Genomic DNA, 20,389 nt, shown 5'->3' with positions numbered 1-20,389 from the left:
CTGTGGCTTCCCTGGTTTCCCAAAACATCCTGGCTCCGTAGACTGTTTTCCCTTCTGTTTCATTCACTCTCACTGTTCTCGCTGTTCTCTCTACAGCTCTGATCGACTTAGTTCTTCTCTTCTCACGGCTGGGCAGCTGCTGATTTCTCGGGCACGTGATCTTGGGCCGGGGCCAGCGTCTTATTCTCTCACAGAGCTAGCTGAGGTGCCAAGTTAACCCGTTCTCTGCTCTCTTCCCCTTTCCCCCTCTTGGCCTTTCGCAACCTGCAAAGGAATCTTCCACTCACACACATTTGACCCTCCCCAAAAAGGTTTGCGATGCTAGCAAGAGCATTAGCAATATACAATGCTGATCTGCCTTCCTAGGGACTCCTGGAGGGAGGGGGCCTTGGGGTGTGACAGCCTCTCACCGTAGCCCTTGCCCCCGAAAAGGACAAAATCTGAGCCCCCACCCTGGTTTTAAACAGCTTCTCTGCCCAGGAAGGATGGGGCTCACTCGGGGGACATAGATATTCTTGGGGCCAGAGAGTGACTGGGCAGTTCACAGGTGACTGCTAAACCGTATTACAGGGGTAGGCAACCTATGGGATGGGTGATGAAGGCGGCACGCAAGCTGATTTTCAGTGGTATTCACAGTGCCTGGGTCCTGGCCACCAGTCCGGGGGGCTCTGCATTTTATTCAATTTTAAATGAAGCTTCTTAAACATTTGAAAAACCTTATTTACTTTACATACAACAATAGTTTAGTTCTATATTATAGACTTGTAGAAAGAGACCTTCTAAGAACATTAAAGGGTATGACTGGCACACGAAACCTTAAATCAGAGTGAATGAATGAAGACTTGGCACACCCCTTCTGAAAGGTTGCTGACCCCTGCTGTATTATAATGATCAGCTACCAGGTGGCACCATGCATAACATACTTGACCTGAGCCTCTACCAGCTGGAGCTGGCTGTGTATTAAAGCACCAAAGGGAACATCTCTGGTGTCTCTCTCTCTGTGATGGAGCCAGTCCAGAGTGGCTAGCGTCACAAGGTCCAACCTAGATTCCCTCCCCTAGATCTTGACGAATGCTCCCGGGACCCATCGCCCTGCGGCCCCAACTCCATCTGCACCAACACATTGGGCAGTTACGCCTGCACGTGTCCCCCAGGCTACCTCCCCCACAGCCAGCCTGGCATCCGGTTCAGCTGCGCAGGTGAGCGTCCCATGCGGGGGCTGTGGGTGTAGCTCTGGGGGTGGGAGGCTGAGGCCGGCTCGCCAGTCATCCTGCAGAGAAGAGCGAGTGTCTGAGCAGCTCTGCCTGCCCAGCCTGGGGTGTGACTGTCTCCAGAGCCCCGGGAAGCGGGGCGAGCTGGCTGTGTCTTCACTGCTGGCTCCCCAGTGCTGCTCAGTGGGTTGGGCGACTGCCTGGGAATGAGGAGGCGGGAGTTCCAGTCCCAGCGCTGCTCCTGACTTACTGAGTGTCTGCCCCTCTCCTGGCCTCTGTCCCCCTCCCATGCTTTGTCTTGTTGGACTGTAAGTTCGCACTGTGTCTGTGCAGCGCCTAGCACAGCGGGGCCTCTAGGTGCTACCGTAATGCATGTAATAAACACACAGACTAATTCCAAGTCATCTTCTGGCAGATGTGGATGAATGTGCCCAAATCCCTGCAATCTGTGGGCCCAATGCCTCCTGCATGAACATACCTGGGAGCTACACCTGCCAGTGCTCACCCGGGCACCATCCATCCACGCCAGGGCCTTGGGTACCCGGAACAACCCACTGCACAGGTGACCATCCAAGCAACCTTCCCCGGCCTCTCACTGTAGCTCTTGCCCACGAGAAGGACAAGATCCGAGACCCCAGCCTGGTTTTTAACAGCTTCTCTGCCCAGTGAGGGTGGGTTCACTATGGGGACATAGATATTGCTGGGGCCATAGAGTGACTGTACAGTTCACAAGTGACTGCTAAACAGTATTATAATGATCAGCCACCGGGTGCACCATGCACAACATACTTGACCTGGGCCTCCACCAGCTGGAGCTGGCTGTGTATTAAAGCACCAAAGGGAACATCTCTGGTCTCTCTCTCTGTGATGGATCCAGTCCAGAGTGGGTGCAGGAACCTGCGCTGTGTGCAGCAGCCCAGAAACCTGCTGTGACCAGATACTCAAGTGGGAGACCCAGGTTCCAGTCCTGTGGTTACAATGACCGTGTTACCCAACCGGAGAGCTTGAGAGATAGCAGCCTTGCAGCCTAGTGGTTAGGGCTCTCTCCAGGGTGATTGGGAAACCCAGGGTTCTACATCAGGCAGAGGGGGAAAACTGACCTTTTGTGTCCCGTATCTCAGGTGAGCACGCTACCCACTGGGCTCTCAGTTCCAAGGTTTTCTGGGGAGGCATCACCACCCCAGGTTCACTTCTCCTTGGAAAAGGGTGATCAGGCTCCTGGATGTGAATCCTGACTCCCCAACCCTCAGCTCCTCCCTGCTCCAACTACCAAACCTCACTCTCCTCCCAAAGCTGAGAGGAGAACCCAGGCACCCTGGCTCCCGCTTCTCCGGCCACTAGCACCCGCTGCCTCTTGGGACTGGGCAGCATATTGCAAACCTGTTGGGAACCATATTTCTGGCACGGTGCCCCATCCAATGACAGGTCCTGGGACCTGCCTTCTCCCCTCCCCTCTTCCCATCAAGGGAAGGCTCCATTGTGCTAGCTGGGCCCATTCATCCTTCCTCCATCACAGATATGGATGAGTGTCTGGATCTGGCATCATGCCCTGCGCACGCCACCTGCACCAACACCCCAGGAAGCCACTACTGCACCTGCAATACCGGCTTTGCATCCAGTTCAGGGGAGCAGCGCTTCACTGACCAAGCAGCGCAGTGCAACGGTGAGTGCTGGTTCTGGCACAGAGCAGAGCGATGGATCCAAATGGCCACTGAGGCTGGTGGAAACACACTCACTGACTCCAGTGGGCTTTGGATCAGGGCGTGGGTGTCCTGTGGCAGTAAAACCCTGGTGTTCTAGCATCATGCAGGTCCAACCTGGATTCCTTCCCCTAGATCTGGACGAATGCTCCCGGGACCCATCGCTCTGTGGCCCCAGCTCCATCTGCACCAACACATTGGGCAGTTACACCTGCACGTGTCCCCCAGGCTACCTCCCCCACAGCCAGCCTGGCATCCGGTTCAGCTGTGCAGGTGAGCGTCCCATGCGGGGGCTGTGGGTGTAGCTCTGGGGGTGGGAGGCTGAGGCCGGCTCTCAGGTCGTCTTGGCAGACAAGAGCAAGAGTCTGAGCGGCTCCGCCTGTACAGCCTGGGGTGCGACTGTCTCCAGAGCCCCAGGAAGTGGGGCGAGCTGGCTGTGGATTCACTGCTGGCTCCCCAGTGCTGCTCTGTGGGTCGGGCGACTGCCTGGGAATGAGGAGGCGGGAGTTCCAGTCCCAGCGCTGCTCCTGACTTACTGTCTGCCCCTCTCCTGGCCTCTGTCCCCCTCCCACACTTTGTCTTGTTGGACTGTAAATTTGCACTGTGTCTGTGCAGCGCCTAGCACAGCGGGGCCTCTAGATGCTACCGTAATGCATGTAATAAACACACAGACTAATTCCAAGTAATCTCTTAGCAGATGTGGATGAATGTGCCCAAACCCCTGCAATCTGCGGGCCCAATGCCTCCTGCATGAACACACCTGGGAGCTACAACTGCCAGTGCTCAGCCGGGCACCATCCATCCATGCCAGGACCTTGGGTACCTGGAACAACCCGTTGCACAGGTGACCATCCAAGCAACCTTCCCCGGCCTCTCACCGTAGCCCTTGCCCACAGGAAAGACAAAATCTGAGCCCCCAGCCTGGTTTTAAACAGCTTCTCTGCCCAACAATGGTGGGTTCACTAGGGGGACATAGATATTGCTGGGGCCAGAGAGTGACTGTACAGTTCACAGGTGACTGCTAAACAGCAGGTGGCATCAGCTCCTCCGTGCTCCAACTACCAAACCTCACTCTCCTCCCAAAGCTGAGACGAGAACCCAGGCATCCTGGCTCCTGCTTCTCCGGCCTCTAGCACCTGCTGCCTCTTGGGACTGGGCAGCATATTGCAAACCTGTTGGGAACAATATTCCTGGCATGGTGCCCCCTCCAATGCCAGGTGCTGGGACCTGCCTTCTCCCCTCCTCTCCTTCCATCAAGGGAAGGCTCCATTGTGCTAGCTGGGCCCATTGCTCCTTCTCCCATCACAGATATGGATGAGTGTCTGGATCTGGCATCGTGCCCTGCGCATGCCATCTGCACCAACACCCCAGGAAGCCACTACTGCACCTGCAATACCGGCTTTGCATCCAGTTCTGGGGAGCAGCGCTTCACTGACCACGCAGCGCAGTGCAACGGTGAGTGCTGGTTCTGGCACAGAGCAGAGCGATGGATCCAAATGGCCACTGAGCTTGGTGGAAATTTTCTTACTGACTCCAATGGGCTTTGGATCAGGAAGTGGGTGGCCTGTGGCAGTAAAACCCTGGTGTTCTAGCATCATGCAGGTCCAACCTGGATTCCTTCCCCTAGATCTGGACGAATGCTCCCGGGACCCATCGCCCTGTGGCCCCAGCTCCATCTGCACCAACACATTGGGCAGTTACACCTGCACGTGTCCCCCAGGCTACCTTCCCCGCAGCCAGGCTGGCATCCCGTTCAGCTGCGCAGGTGAGCGTCCTGTACGGGGTCTGTGGGTGGAGCTCTGGGGGTGGGTCGTCCCGCAGACAAAAGCAAGGTTCTGAGCAGCTCTGCCTGCACAGCCTGGAGTGTGACTGTCTCCAGAGCCCCGGGAAGCGGGGCGAGCTGGCTGTGTCTTCACTGCTGGCTCCCCAGTGCTGCTCAGTGGGTAGGGCGACTGCCTGGGAATGAGGAGACGGGAGTTCCAGTCCCAGTGCTGCTCCTGACTTACTGAGTGTCTGCCCCTCTCCTGACCTCTGTCCCCCTCCCACACTTTGTCTTGTTGGACTGTAAGTTCGCACTGTGTCTGTGCAGCGCCTAGCACAGCGGGGCCTCTAGGTGCTACCATAGTGCATGTAATAAACACCAGACTAATTCCAAGTCATCTCCTGGCAGATGTGGATGAATGTGCCCAAACTCCTGCAATCTGCGGGCCCAGTGCCTCCTGCATGAACACACCTGGGAGCTACACCTGCCAGTGCTCACCCGGGCACCATCCGTCCATGCCAGGGCCTTGGGTACCCGGAACAACCCGCTGCACAGGTGACCATCCAAGCAACCTTCCCCGGCCTCTCACTGCAGCCCTTGCCCATGAGAAGGACAAGATCCGAGCCCCCAGCCTGTTTTTAAACAGCTTCTCTGCCCAAGAAGGGTGGGGTACATAGATATTCCTGGGGCCAGAGAGTGACTGTATGGTTCACAGGTGACTGCTAAACTGTATAATAAGACTCAGCCACCTGGTGGCACCATGCACAATATACTTAACCTGGGCCTCCACCAGCTGGAGCTGGCTGTGTATTAAAGCACCAAAGGGAACATCTCTGGTCTCTCTCTCTGTGATGGATCCAGTCCGGAGTGGGTGCAGGAAGCTGTCCTGTGTGCAGCAGCCCAGAAACCTGCTGTGACCAGATACTCAGTGGGAGACCCAGGTTCCAGTCCTGTGGTTACAAGGACCGTGTTATCCAACCAGAGAGCTTGAGAGGGAGCAGCCTTACAGCCTAGTGGTTAGGGCTCTCTCCGGGGTGATTGGGAGACCCAGGGTTCTACATCAGGCAGAGGGGGAAAACTGACCCTTCGTGTCCTGTATCAGGTGAGCACGCTACCCACTGAAATCTTGGTTCTAAGGGTTTTTGGGGGAGGCGGCACCACCCCAGTTCCACTTCCCCTTGGAAAAGGTTGACCAGGCTCCTGGAGGTGAATCCTGAGTGGAAATAGGCATCTCCCTCTGACCCAGGTCTGGGTTCAGCGCACAGTGGGGTTTACTTGGGTAGTAACCCTAGACCTGGCAGTCGCTGGTGTTACAAGCAGGATTTTATATCCTGTGTATCCTGGATGGGGACGCCCAGCGATTTCCTGCACATTTGATTTTTTTTTTGTTCGTTTCCTCCCAGAGGTCGCTTCAAACGATCTGGTGAGGAATTGTAAGAACCGAGGGCTGGATGCGGCTCACAGCTCATCCCCAAACAATGTATGTACCCCAGCATAGTTCACACACCCCGTTAATCTAGGGACACTCACAGCAAAGGCAGCGTGGGGAACCCCGGCTGAAATTCTTTAAAGTGACTCAGTGATTGTTTTTGGGGTGCCTGGCTTGAGATGCCTTCAAATGGCCTGAGTGTGCAGGGAGCCGGCGTTCCTCACTTCCTGGGCACCTTTAAGGAACCTCGCACGAGTGCTGCCAAAATCGACTTGCTTTGGAGAATCTGAGCCCAGATCAATTTCGTCTGCAGTGCGGCCCTTGACTGCTGCAGCAAAGCCACTCACACCTGGCATTTCTGACACGGGGGATTTTAATCCAGGGGGTGAAAATTTGTCATCCATGCCAGTGAAGCAGCAGCAAAGTGCAGGCTGCAGGAGAGTGCCAAGAATCATCAAATCTTTAGTGGGCGGAAAATCCCAGTGTAGGAAGCCATAGCTTCCCCCTGCCCCACCCCCAGCAGCACCAGTCCTCATTCCCATGGTACCAGCAGTAGAACCTCTGGCACCCCAAACCTCCCTTGTCCCTTCCTGCCACCCACAATCCTTTGCAGTAGCACTCTGGCTTCAAGCAGGGCACAGACCCCTTCCCCCTCCTTCGCACCAAGATCTGGACCCCCAATGTGCCAGGTGCTGCATGGCACATAGTAAGAGGCAGTCCGTGCCCCCACAACTTACAATGTAAGTGGTCAAGACGGGATTAGTTGCCCCGCTGTACAGATGGGGAATGAAAACTGTGAGAAATGAGATGGCTTTGTGACTATGCTGCAGTTTGAACCCCTGGGTCCCAGCCCCATGCCTTGGCTACAAGGCCAACCTTCCTGCTGTACGATTGAATTTGTGTTGTACTATGGGCTTTTCCTTCTGCTCTGGCCCCACTCCTTCCGCCCTGCACAGGATGCATTCTGCATGTTATTGGCCTCCACCTTCAGCGTCTTGGGAGACCCCAACGAAAGGAAGAACTCCACCATCTCTCTGGAGGTAAGAGAAGCTTGGATGTTTTATCGCAGCTTTCAGTCTCTCTAGACCCTTCCGCATCACCCAGGCCACAGAACCCCACCCCACTGATCCCTGCATCCAGCCCTGTAACTAGGGGGTGGGTGGATCTTAGAATTCCCTGGAAGAGAACAGGGCTGATGCTCGTGGTTCACCAGCATCTTGCTGTAGAGAGATCTAATCAGTGCCACGCAGGCCCATAGCAGGGCTGGATCGGGGACACTCAGCTTTATAGGCACGAGCCACTAGTGCTTGAATCAAGGGACTTCAGGCCTGAGCCAAAGCCCACTGAAGTCATTCAAAGCCTTTCGCTGGCCTTGGAGAAGACCCCAGACCTGTAGCTGGCTCAGACCTCTATGGAGCAGTCACTCAAGGGGGCATGTTGCACACGTGGATCCTCAGCGCAGGTGGGATGAAGGGCAGCTGTGAGGATGTCCATCAGCAGCCCTTAGGAGATTGGCCGACTGTTGCTGGGGTAACAGCACAGCCAATAAGAGTTCTCTCTCTCTCGCCCCATCATAGAAAGCCGCTGAGGGATTTGCCTCTATCCTGGATCAGACGCCCTCCTGGTCCAACCTGAGCACGGAGCAGGTCTCCACCATGGCCACCGTCTTCCTGGAGAACGTGGAGAATGTTGTGCTGGACGTCCTCAAGAACCCCACTGGGAACGGGAGCCAGACCATCCAGATGAAACAACTGGGTAGGAAGCTGGGTCTTGGGGTGGAGTGGGGGGAGAGTGGTCAGAACAGGTGGCAACTGCACGTCCCCCCTTGTTCTTAAACCCCTCGGGAGAGGCTTGGTGCAAGGGCCCCATGAAACTTCGTCCCTATCTCTTTGCTGTGGGCACAAAAGCCTCTTCCCCTCTCAGCTGGATGTGTCTCTCCGTTTCCTTCTCTCTCTGCCGTTACCCATGCATTGACTCTGCCTGGCGAGTGATGGTCCCTGCCCGAGGAGCCGTTGTGCTGTATCAGACCGTGCTCTTTCCCCCTCTCCTTAGATCTCCAGACCAAAGTCATTGAGGACAGCTGCCCCAGAAAGGACTCAGTCGTCAGCCTGGAAGTCAAAGGGGAGACCATGAAGATTAGCTGCAGAACGATCCAGGGAACAGTGGCACAAGGTATGTCACCACCACCAGAGAGCATGAGATGGATTTCCGAGGCTTGCTTCTCAGCTGCCGCATTCAGGGTGGGAATGGGCTTCCCCCAGCCCTCACCGCTGAGCGGCAGTATCACACAGGTAAAGTACAGGAGGTTTTGTACCTCTTGAAGCATCAGTGGCAATGGCAGGAGATCCCAACTTAAATGGACCATTTGGTCAGTGCTGACACAAGAGAGTGAACTAGATGCGCCATTGATGTGTATGGGATACAGGGCTCACAGAACAGGGCTCTGTGATGGAATGGGAACTCCTGGGTTCTTACGCCTACAAATGTAAATTCCTTCTGTCCTAGTCAAGCTTGCTAGAATAAAGGCAACTAGAAAAATGAAGAATGAGGGCTGGAAAATTGGGTCCTCAGAAAATGCAATTCTTCATGAAGTGGCTGATTTTCTGCAGAAAACTTAGTGTGTGTTGAAAAACTGGGTGCCCCAAATGCCCTCCAACCTGAAATATTTTCTGCTTTTGGCTGAAGACCTAAAATACACCTCTACCTCAATATAACGCAACCCAATATAACACGAATTTAGATATAATGCAGTAAAGCAGCGCTCCCGGGGGGCGGGGCTGTGCACTCTGGTGGATCAAAGCAAGTTTGATATGACACGGTTTCACCTATAACTCAGTAAGATTTTTTGGTTATATAGAGGTAGAGGTGTATCTGGATTCTGAAATCATGTTCCTGATGCCTCAGGCTCCCATTCCCCTCCACAGGTCAGGCTCTCTAGCCAGGCTTTGTCTCCCATGATGCACTGTGGCTAGATGATTGCCATGGTGCATCATGGGAGATGCAGACCAATGAAGGAGCCTGGCTCATAGAGGAGAAACAGGAGCACGAGGCACCCAAACCACAACTCTCAGGAGGCATTGAAGTGGCATTTTCAAATAAAAAATTTGGTTTCCATTTTTTTTTGCCTATGAGGAAAAAAACCCTTTTCCAACTAGCTCTATTAATATCAGGTGTTTTGAGAAAACCATCTTCAGGGGCTCTCCAAAAACTGTCACACATTTTGGGGGGATTTTTCGAGATCTGCTCACTCCTTATAACACTGAAACAAACACACAACATTAAGGTGCCCCCTGTTGCATTCTGTAATTTATGGACAACTCCTCTGTCTTGTCGTCAGTGCCAGCTGAGCTGCAATTATAAGGAGAAGCCTGGCTGCCCGGACACCTGGGTTCTCTTCTCGCTCTGCTGCTGGCTTGCTGTGCCATTGTGTTATTTGTCTGTGCCTCGTTTTTATCCATGGGTGGGTCTGAAGCAATACACTACCTAGCTCCTGAAGTGGGGGAGTTGTACAGTGCTTTGCGAGTCCTCCGGTGCAATGCGGGTAAAGAAGCCGCTAACTCATCTGGTTTCTCCTTGGGGATACTTGCAGCCCGGGCTGGAGTAGCGTTTGCCTCCTATGTGGGCATGGAGTCCATCCTGAATGGCAGCTTCTTCCATGGCCAAAGGGCCACCTCTGACTGGCCAGTTCGGATAAATTCCAGGGTGGTGAGTGCCTTCCTGACCAGCCAGGCCAAGACTGATTTCCCGGATCCGATCAACTACACCTTCCAGACCATCATGGTAAGGCTGGCTGCACGTCTCTCCATGAACTGCAGTTGGGGTTGATTCCTCTGGTGGGGATGCTGCATTGAATTAACTCACAGGTGGGGAGGAATTCTTGTGTTCTCCCCCAGTGTGGTGCTGCCTTGGGAGGGAAGGGGGGGATTGAACTCATAACCTCTTGATCAGAAAGTCTGAATTTCTCCTCCAGCTGCTAAAGGGCCAGCTCGTTTAACCGAGCATCAGTAGTAGACACATGAATTTCCCACTACTGGGATTGAGTGATAGGGGAAGAGAGAAAGAGGAACATGGGGAGACAGTGTGGCCTAGTGGATAGCACACTAGTGGGCAACCGGGGTTCTTCTACTGGTTCTGCTACTAGCCTGCTGAGTGACCTTGATATTTCTCCCCACCTCGTTCTGTGCCTCAGTTTCCCCATATGTCAAATGGGTGTAACGATAGTGACTTTTTTTGGAAAGTGCCTTGACTGATGGATGGAAAGCGCTGAAGAGCAAGGTGTTAATACTGGGAGCAGGGATAGATTTTCTTCTGCTTTGTAAAGGCAGACGCAGAGTCTGGGAGCCCTTCAGAACCACCCCATGTGTGTTCTTTGGCCCACTCTCTGTGGGGAGCGATAGAGAGGCTGCTAACCCTCTGCCCTACTGTTCAATATTTGCACTAATGCACAGGCTCAAATCAGCACCCCCTTCTGGCAGGAACGGCTCATCATGTGAGACAGCCCTTGCCGCCAAGCGCTTTGTCTGCCTAGACAAAGGGTGGGAGGGGAAACTGAGGCACAGAGCAGGAGAGTGACTCTGTCAAGGTCACACGGCAGGCCAGTGGCAGAGCCAGGACTAAAACTCAGGTCTTCTGAGTTCCAGTCTAATACCCTGTCTACTGGTCCACACTGCCTCTGTTAGTCTGCCTCTCAAGTGCTCTCCTGCAGTCTCTGACCTGCTCCCCTGGGACCACGTTTTTTCCAACCTGCGTTATTCTTCGCTTTTTCCTTTTTTGCAGCCAAGCAGCAGCCCCGACAAGCTCATCTGCGTCTCATGGGAGGCCACAGACCGGCGTGGCAGCTGGTCTCGGGCAGGGTGCAGGGTCGTGCGCAGCAATGCCAGTCACACCACGTGCAGCTGCAATCGGATCTCCAACCTGGCTGTCCTCATGGCATCGGGGGAGATAACGGTAACGGGTCTGTGCTCGCAGACCAAGGCTGTGGGCTTTGCTGGGGGCAGTCGGGCATACTCTTGGCAAAGGAGAGATTGAAGGAAGACAAGGAGGTAGCTCTGGGGATGTTTATGGGGAGCCCCTCCCCGGCATGGGGGGCAGCACCGGGGAAAGCGCAAAGGGGCTGGGGTGGGCATCATGGGCCAATCACAGGCGGTTCCCCATTCCGTGGTCCCCTGCTGGCTCCCAGAGCCCTATGGTTGAAATAAAGGCCCCTGTACAGTTATATGCCCGTGCTCCCCTGGAACAGCTGCGATTATCTGTTATGGGCAGGAGTCAGGGAGAGTTCTTAGCAAAGCCCCACCTGTATTAACTGTCCCACGTAGGACGATGCGTGGCCTCCTAACAAGCTGTCTGTCCCACCTCCCTGATAGGCAGGCTTCCCACTGTTCCTCATCTCCCACGTTGGGCTGGCCCTGTCCCTGCTGTGCCTCTTCCTCGCCATCCTCACCTTCCTCCTGTGCCGCTCCATCCGCAACGTGAACACCTCCATCCACCTGCAGCTCTGCCTCTGCCTCTTCCTGGCCGACCTGCTCTTCCTCACCGCGGTGGACAGCCCCAGCCATCAGGTAAAGCACTCCCCACCGCTTGTGTGTTGCCTACTATGGCAGGCAGAGCGGCCTGGTAGATAGCGCACTGCCTGGGGACTCTGCTGACCTGGGCTGTAGCCTTTAGCCTGTTGGTGATGCTGGGCAAAGCACCTTCCTGTGCCTCAGTTTCCCTATCTGTAAAATGGGGGTGATGATACTGACCTACTTTGAAGAGTTAGCGTTTATTGAGTGTGCTGCTAGTGGTGGCCTTTAGGGCAGAGATGAGATCCTAGGACAAACCCCCTTCTTACAGTGGTAATTCCCAGGGGTGTGTTTGATGCAGCGGAACCAAGCCCAAGGATGCTCATTAGAGGCTGTTAAATGAAAGAATCATAGGACTAGAAGGACCTCGACGGAGTGTGGGGATGTCAGGGCCCTGCACCCCCGACTTCCTGCAATTCACCGTGACGCTCAGCCAACCTCTAAAACAGAAGGTTTATTTAGACGACAGGAACACAGTTCCCAAACCAGTCTTGCCGAAACAGACAACAGGACCTCCTTTAGTTAGGTCCATCTGGGGCCCCCAGGGAGGCCACAGCCCCATTGGGAAGCCCAAGCCCTGTCAGGGCGCCCCTCTCCATTTCCCAGCCAGCTCCAAACTGAAACTCCCTCCAGCCTCTCGCTTAGCCTCCCCCGCCGGCTCCTCCCCCAGCCTTTGTGTCCTTTGTCCAGTTTCCCGGGCAGAGGTGTTACTTGGCCTCCAACCTCCCTCCTGGGTTCTCACGTTACATGCTCAGGTTCCTCCCTTCCCCAGTGCAGACCGTCCCAGCACAACTCCCCTGCAACCTTCCCAGGTCAATACTCCCCACTCAGCATTCAAACAACACGTCAAGAACATTCCCACTTCGTCACAACAAGTCCTTGTTAATGCAGATTGAAGGCCCCAGACCTCGAGTGGGCTCTTTGAAACGCCCCCCCACCCCGGAGCTGGGATTTGTGTGGCAGAAGATAGGAGTGACAACAGTGCCCCTGGTGGTAGGGTGGAGGCAATGCTCAAACATTATTTAGCTGGGTTGCTGGACACAGACCCCGTGGTTCCCTCTGGCTCGCCAGCCCCCGACCTGTTCTGCATAGTGTCGCCACTAGGGGTCGCCCTAAGTGCCAGCCTGGGGAACCACGTAGAAGCTCTGCGCCCACTAGGGCATTCTTCCCTCCCCAGCTGGCCTGCGCCATCATTGCTGGCCTCCTGCACTACCTCTTCCTGGCCTGCTTCGCCTGGATGTTCCTGGAGGCCGTGGTGCTCTTCCTCACCGTCCGCAACCTCGGGGTCGTCAACTACTTCAGCACCCACAGCCCCAAGATGTGGCACCTGAGCCTCTTCGGCTACAGCTTCCCCGCCCTGGTGGTGGCCGTCTCGGCAACCGTTATGCCGGAGGGCTACGGCAGGCAGGAAAAGTGAGTGCTCGAGCTGGGGAACTGGCCCTGAAGGAGATTGCAGTGGTTAGGGCATTAACGTGTTAGGGGAGATGGAGGTTCAACTCCTAGCTCTACTACAAGCCAATTAGCTGTTCTGTGCCTCGGTTTCCCCATGTGAGAAATGGGGATAATGGCACTGCCCTGCTGCACCGGGGCATTGGGAGACAAAATCAATTAAAGATTGTTAGATGCTACAGAGATGGGGCCTTAGAAGTCCCTAGAAGTAGACGGTCCAAATCTAAGGCATTCTCAGCCTTAAGGAAATTTGATGTACCGTGGTTAGACCTGCAGGCCAAATTTGCTGTGCGACTGCAAAAAAAAGGGAGTGAAGAGAGTAGGTCCTGTCTTACACCAGCTCTGTGTGTGTGTGTGCTCGTCCCAGCACTCCCCAGTGAAAGATGCTCTGGACCAGTGAACGTCTGTCTCGACAGCTCTGGTGCCGTCCTTCATGAATGAATTACTGTTCCTAGCATCTAGTCAACTGGGGCGCAGGATACCTGGGTTCTCTCTCTGGCTCTGCTACTGACCTGTGTGCATGACCTTGAATAAAATTAATAGATTCTACGACCAGACCACTGTGATCATGTGGTCCGGCCTCCTGTAGAACACAGGCCAGAGAACGCCCCGAAATGACTCACATCCCCCTTCACTGCCTCAGTTTCCCTTCCCCCACATCATTTAGATGGTGCTGGTAGGGGCAGGGACTGTCCCTCACTCTGTAGCTCAGTAGGAGCCCCGTTGGGTAGCACTAATATCAATGACGATTGCTGCACCAGGCTGCTGATGTGAACGTCACATTAACCTTTTGTTCTTGTAGCTGCTGGCTCAGCATGGAGAAGGGGTTCATTTGGAGTTTCCTGGGGCCAGTGTGTGTCATCATCGGGGTACGTATCCATTGCGGCTAGACCCTGCCGCCTATCTCAGTACGATGATGTCTGGAGCTCTGCCTGGCTTCCCTTGTCTGTTGCTAAGCACTGTGGGCCCAATTCATCCCCTGGTGTAATGCTACTGACCTCGAAGGAGTATATGCCAAGGAGGAGTTTGGCCCAGTCGGGAAATGGGGTGATAAGAGCCACCAGATCACACTGCGAAAGACAGTTTCTGGCATCACATTGGGACTTCAGATCATGGGGCCAGATCCTCCCCTGGCGTAAATCAGTATTTCTCTGTTGATTTCAATGGAGCAATGCTGATTCGCACTAGCTGGGGATCTGGCCAAATAAACATACCGAACAACAATCCCCTTGCTTTGGATTGCGACAATTTCTGCTTCTGCTCATGTCGAGACCCCCGCAGCTGCCCATCACATCCCTTCCCCAGAGCCTGAGGCAAATCGGGGTTAGTGAGATAAGAACATGCAAAGTAAGAACGGCCACACTGGGTGAAATCAAAGGTCCATCTAGCCCAGAATCCTCTCTTTCAACAGTGGCCAGTGCCAGATGCCCCAGACAGGGATCTCTGACTGGATGGGCTCAGGCGTTTGGCCCCAAGCTGAGGTGGTTCAAAAGTTTTTGAATTTTTTTTTAAGCAGAATTTTTTAATTGTTTCTTTAAACAGTCAAATACAGCAAGCAGCAAATATTTGGCCACACCCTTCTGAAACCCCAAACCATGTTCAGGTTTTGGCAGACTGACATCAGCTTTTCAAATAAAAAAACACAACAGATTTTGAAGAAAAGCTGACATTGTCCGTGATTTTTTTTCTGCTTTTTAAAAAAACCTAGTTTTTGATCCAAAAACAGTTTTGACGGAAAATATTTGTCCAACCCTTTTTAATGGGCTTTAGTGCCTTTTAGCACTAGCTGATGCTGAGAACCAGTGATACCTTGTAAAGGTGACTTGAAAAGAAGTTTTCTTAAAACTGGGTTTGTGCCAAGATGTGGAAGGTTTTTAAATGTTTATTTTTTCCAGGGCTGCCTGGGGCTGGAGTAGAGGGTGGGAGGGCAAGTGAGGCAATTTGCCCCGAGGCCCACACGAGAATATAATATTGTATAGTATTGCAATTTTTTTGTAAGGAAGGGGCCCATGAAATTGCTTTGCCCCAGACCCCCTGAATCCTCTGGGCGGCCCTGGCCCCAGAGGGAATGAACAGAAAGGGTAATCTTTAAGTGATCCATTCTGTTGCCCATTCCCAACTTCTGGCAAACAGATGCTAGGGACACCATCCCTACCCACTGCCATTGATGGACCTATCCTCCATGAACTTATCTAGTTCTTTTTTTGAACAATGTTATAGTCTTGGCCTTCACAAAATCCTCTGGCAAGGAGTTCCACAGGTTGACTGTGCATGGTGTGGGAAAAAAATACTTCCTTTAGTTTGTTTTAAACCTGCTGCCTATTCATTTCACTTGGTGACCCCTAGTTCTTGTGTTATGAGAAGGAGTGAATAACACTTCTTTATTTACTTTCTCCATGTCAGTCATGATTTTCTAGACCTCTATCATATCCTCCCTTAGTCGTTTCTTTTCCAAGCTGAAAAGTCCCAATCTTAGTTATCTCTCCTCATATGGCAGCCGTTCCAGACCCCTAATAATTTTTGTTGCCCTTTTTTGAACCTTTTCCAATTCCAATATATCTTTTTTGAGTTGGGGTGACCACATCTGCACGCAGTGTTCAAGGTGTGGCTGTACCATGGATTTATATAGAGGCAATATGATATTTTCTCTTATTATCTATCCCTTCCTTAATGATTCCCAACATTCTGTTTGCTTTTTTGACTGCCGCTGCACACTGAGTGGATGTTCTCAGAGAACTATCCACAGTGACTCCAAGATCTTTCTCGAGTGGTAACAGTCAATTTAAACCCCAGCATTTTATATGTATCGTGAGGATTCTGTTTTCCAGTGTGTATAACTTTGCATTTGTCAACTGAATTTCATCTGGCATTTTGTTGCTGGGTTTGAGAGATCCCTTTGTAGCTCTTCGCCGTCTGCCTGGGGCTTAACTATCTTGAGCAATTCTGTATCTGCAAATTTTGCCGCTTCTCTACTTTGATTCTAGATGAATTCCGTCCTTTTTGCCTTAACCCTCTGGATGCTGCAGAGAAAGCTTTTCAGCCTCAACAGTGAAGTGTCCACCCTTAAGAACACCAGGTAATGTTGGTTTAAATGCAGAGCTGAAAAGTATAATTCAGTGGTGGTAAGAGGGTGGGGGCAGGATGAGAGTCAGGACTCTTGGTTTCTGTCCCCAGCTCTGGGAGGGGAGTGGGGTCTAGCAGTTAGAATTGGGAGTCAGGACTCCTGGGTTCCATTCCCAGCTCTCCTACTGGGGCAAGTCACTTTGGGCAAGTCACTGTGCCTCAGTTTCCCTCTTTTAAAAACTGGGCTGAAGTGGGAGTTGTGAGCCTCCCTGAGTGCTGGGACAGCCCTTGGAGATACTCAGTCTGGCCGACAGCCCCCCAAGGGCAGTGCTGGATGCCCCATTGTTTGTGTCCCTCAGTCGTGGAGTGGCCAGGGTGCGAGAATGCAGGAGAAAGGGTGATGCTGCTGCGAAGCCTGGATGGACAGATCCTCAGCTAGTGTCTCTCTACGGGATCTGCCGATTTGAACCAGCTGGAGATCTGCTCCCAGTGGGGCTTTCTCCCGTCTCTGACACCTTGGATTTACAAACCTGCTCTGGTCCTTGCTGTGTACACCGCCCTGACACCTTCCTCACCCCGTCCCACCTGCCCTCTGCAATGGGACCCGGCTGGGATAGTCACCCCGAAAGCCAGGTCACACAGAAGCAAAGCTCTCTCTGTGTTTCTATGTGCCTGCAGCCAGTGCTGGTGAGTGTCACAGGGCTCCTTTTTCCTGATCCAGATAGGATCTGAAACCGTCCCAGCCCCTCTTAGCGAGACTTGGGTCTTTAGGAAGCATTCACCATTTTGGCCCGGACCCCCCTGACTCAGCAGCCCTGCAGAGGGCTGTCATCACAGGATCTCTCCCTCTGCCTTTCTCCAGGCTACTGACCTTTAAAGCCATTGCCCAAGTCTTCATTCTGGGCTGCACGTGGATTTTCGGTCTCCTTCAAGTCGGCCCAGCCGCCACAGTCATGGCGTATTTATTCACCATCGTCAACAGCCTGCAGGGAGCCTTCATCTTCCTGGTGCACTGTCTCCTCAATCGCCAGGTACCACCTAGGGCCGTTCGTCCCCTGATTGACTCAGCAGACCCCCTACCAGCAGAGAGCAGGGCGGGCTAATGATGCTTTACTAGGCAAGATGCCCCCAAGTTTTCCCCCCAGGGTTCCCCCAGTAACAGAGTGATGGAGCAGCCCCTTGTGTGGAGAGGAAAGATGGCCCAGGGGCTGAAGCACTAGCTGAGCACTTAGGAGACTCGGCGCAATTCCACGCTGTGCTGTCAACACCTTGGACAAGTCACTTAGCCTCTCAGTTCCCTGGAGAACTTCCCTGAAATAATCAGTCTGGCACCTCGAAGGGCTGTTAAACTCAAGGGAAAAGGCCTCCTGAGAATCCCCTTCCATGCTTATCTCCTATAAAGGCTCTTCCTCCAGTGCAGGGTTGTGGATTGGGTGGAAGTCTAGAGTGCACTGCATTATGGGAATTCTCTGCTGTCACAGGAAGCCGAGTGTTAGAGCAGCCCTGAGGCTGCTCTAACTTGTACCAAGGCATAGAGGAGGGGGAGCATAAATAGCTATAAGTCTCCGCATGGGTAACAGCCAGTGAGCCCCAATGACAGCATCAGGGGCTCAGGTCCCTTTTATCAGGCAGGATTAGATGCAGCTCTTGTTCATTTGCATAACGCCCAGATGCTGAGGTGCTGGTCACGTTAGAAATGGAGATAAGGCATAGAGAGAAGAGATCTCTTGGTGCCACTGACTGTCTCTGCATCTCCAGGTGCGGGAGGAGTATAAGAGACGATTCACCTGCAAACCTAAGTCCTACATTTCCGATGTTTCCATGTCTACTTTAGCCACCAGCAGCAAAGCGGTAAGAGAGCCAGTGACCCTGCGATTTTTGCCAACCATCACCAGATGCATCCAGAAGGCTAGATCCAGGCAGGGTTACAGCACTGGACTGGGAGTCAGAACTCCTGGGTTCTATTCTGGGCTCTGGAAGTGGGGTGGGTCTAGTGGTTAGAGCAAAGGGGGTTGGGAGTCAGGACTCCCCGGTGCAGGGCAACCGTGGTGTCTGGACTGGTATAGTTAAATTGGTACAAAAGCTGGATGCAAACCAGCCCTCAGGGGCTTCAGAGCATTCGGGGAAGCTCCAGTGACACCAATAGACATGGAAATCTGCTATGCTAGGAGCTTGAAGTCAGGGTTAAATCCGAGTGCACAGAAGGCCTGATCCCACTCATCTGATATCAAAACTCTCTTGGGAGCTTGAGTTTTCCCCTCCGGAACCATGCCGGTGTCTCTCGTTCCTTGCAGGGCTGACGTTCCGGCCGGGAGGCAGGAGACGCCATCGCGCCACAGGAGAAGGAAGAGCTTTTATCGCAGAACTTGAATCTGCCTTCTTTAAAGTGCTTGCAGGATCAGAACTTCGAAACCCACCTGCCAGCTGGAGTGTGATCCCGGGGTTAAATCAGCGGGCTGGGAAGGGGAGAGGGGTGTGAGGATTAGAGCTGGGGGTGCTGGCAGTCAGGACTCCTGGGTTCTTCTATCCCTGGCTGTGGGGTCTAGTGGTTAGAACAAGTTGGATTCCCTAGGCATGGGCCAGTAGCACCTATAGTTTTAATCCAGCTAAAGCTTAATCCGCTGCTGCTTTTTAGAGATTCCCTTTCTCCTTATTTATCGTTCCCCCCCTGCCCCCCAATCCTTCAGTCCCCTGAAATCTGAGCAGATTTCGCATGTCTGCGGCATTTCAATACTGTACAATGAGTTTGATTTTGAATACATGACTTCGTGGTGTCTTTTTAAAACACCTTCTCGAGTGGTTTCGTTTCTACGCCCTAAAATATACGAGCTCAATTGTTTGTCCTTCTAGTGGCTGAAAATGGGGTACAAGCAACCACATCCCGAATCCCCATAATGCTCGGTCTAAGTGCAGGTCTAGTGCTCCCTGACAGCAAGGGGGTGCTGTCTAGCATGCCCAGTACTGCTGTCCTATGAATTCGGTACAGCCTGCGCTCTGCTCCATGACTGCTTAATACAAGTCAGGATTTGGAGAGACGCCTAATGGTGACATCAGGAAGTACAGTCTGGGAGCTAGAGTGCCAGAGGGAACCAGTGGGTCTGTATCCAGCAGCCTCAATACAGGACCCTCCCCTTTACTGGCATCCACGCAGAGTCCTGTCTCTGCTACGGGGGCCCCCCAGTCTTGGAGACAATGAGCCAGAGCTCGGTTCTTTGGTCCATGATCTTGTTGGGCCCAGTGCGCACTCCCACATGTGCAACTGCCCCTGCTGCTTTGCACCCCTCTGCTGCTGCCCCTCCGCCATCAACAGGGTGTGACTGTGCCTGGATCCCAGCCTCACGTGGCCACCAGCCTCCTCCCCCCTCAGCATGGGATTGCCTCAAGAACGGTCACAGTGGGTCAGACCAATGGTCCATTCGTCCAGTGACCTGTCTCTGACAGTGGCCAGTGCCAGACGCGTCCTAGGGAATGAACAGAACAGGGCAATTAGCCAGTGATCCATCCCCTGACAGCCAGTCCCAGTTCTGGCCGTCAGAGGCTTAGCTGTCTTGGCTACAGCCTGAGATGGCCCTGTCCTCCAGGAACCTAGTTATACCTTCCCCAGCCTGTGGTGGATTAGGGCACTGGCTACTAGCAAGCTGTTCAACTGGGCAGTAGGAGGCCCTCTAAGCGCTTTGAGATCTGCTGATAAGGGACCCAGCAGTGATCCTGGTACATTACAGTCTAATGGGCCAGGAGGGAGACGGACCTCAGGGTATGTCTATGCTGCAGCTCTGGGTATGGGACTGCAGCATGGGCAGACATACAATAGCTGTTTTGTCCAGCTAGCACGAGGAGCAGGTGGCTGCCTGCTGCTTGCCCAGGACTGAGGGTAGCTGTTTGAGCAACCGCGGCCCCTGCTGCTGGGACGTCACTGCTTTTAATACTCGAGCTAGCCGTGATCTAGCTAGGTAAAGCTAGCTCAGATCAGGGAGTGATGCGCTGGAATGCAAGTACTGAAAGTATCACAAGATGCCACAGAAGTGCCGGAACGGTGTGCCGGAGGGTTCGGGCGCGACTCGACCATTAGCTGAGATGTGTTTAGAAGTGCAGCAGTCACACCTTCTGCTTGCAATGCAGATATACCCTTAGCCTCCGGGTGTTTCTTGGTTCTCATGCATGGGCCTGCAGGGCAGCTCTTGGCACACTGGCTTGTGGCTTCAGAGGGGAAGTTT

General features: G+C 53.4%; 1 protein-coding gene across 1 annotated transcript in view; it reads left to right on the top strand.

Annotated features, from left to right (window-relative positions):
• The window catches only part of LOC115643426 (adhesion G protein-coupled receptor E1-like), a 138,875-nt gene extending 119,943 nt beyond the window's left edge, over positions 1-18,932 (top strand). Inside the window, exons 18-38 of the mRNA XM_030547456.1 lie at positions 1,062-1,199; positions 1,627-1,773; positions 2,728-2,874; positions 3,047-3,184; positions 3,609-3,755; positions 4,220-4,366; positions 4,539-4,676; positions 5,082-5,228; positions 6,077-6,153; positions 7,059-7,142; positions 7,680-7,857; positions 8,155-8,274; positions 9,692-9,882; positions 10,879-11,049; positions 11,466-11,660; positions 12,841-13,076; positions 13,915-13,981; positions 16,097-16,188; positions 17,038-17,206; positions 17,934-18,026; positions 18,470-18,932. Coding sequence (XP_030403316.1) covers positions 1,062-1,199; positions 1,627-1,773; positions 2,728-2,874; positions 3,047-3,184; positions 3,609-3,755; positions 4,220-4,366; positions 4,539-4,676; positions 5,082-5,228; positions 6,077-6,153; positions 7,059-7,142; positions 7,680-7,857; positions 8,155-8,274; positions 9,692-9,882; positions 10,879-11,049; positions 11,466-11,660; positions 12,841-13,076; positions 13,915-13,981; positions 16,097-16,188; positions 17,038-17,206; positions 17,934-18,026; positions 18,470-18,475 — 2,828 coding nt within the window. The 3' untranslated portion in view covers positions 18,476-18,932. The remainder of the gene's footprint in view (positions 1-1,061; positions 1,200-1,626; positions 1,774-2,727; positions 2,875-3,046; positions 3,185-3,608; positions 3,756-4,219; positions 4,367-4,538; positions 4,677-5,081; positions 5,229-6,076; positions 6,154-7,058; positions 7,143-7,679; positions 7,858-8,154; positions 8,275-9,691; positions 9,883-10,878; positions 11,050-11,465; positions 11,661-12,840; positions 13,077-13,914; positions 13,982-16,096; positions 16,189-17,037; positions 17,207-17,933; positions 18,027-18,469) is intronic.
• The last annotated feature ends 1,457 nt before the right edge of the window (positions 18,933-20,389 follow it).

This window comes from Gopherus evgoodei, unplaced genomic scaffold (genome assembly GCF_007399415.2).
Source record: "Gopherus evgoodei ecotype Sinaloan lineage unplaced genomic scaffold, rGopEvg1_v1.p scaffold_59_arrow_ctg1, whole genome shotgun sequence".
NCBI classification, from domain to species: domain Eukaryota; kingdom Metazoa; phylum Chordata; order Testudines; family Testudinidae; genus Gopherus; species Gopherus evgoodei.
Note: the sequence above shows the minus strand (reverse complement) of the source record. Positions and strands in the feature narration are given on the sequence as shown.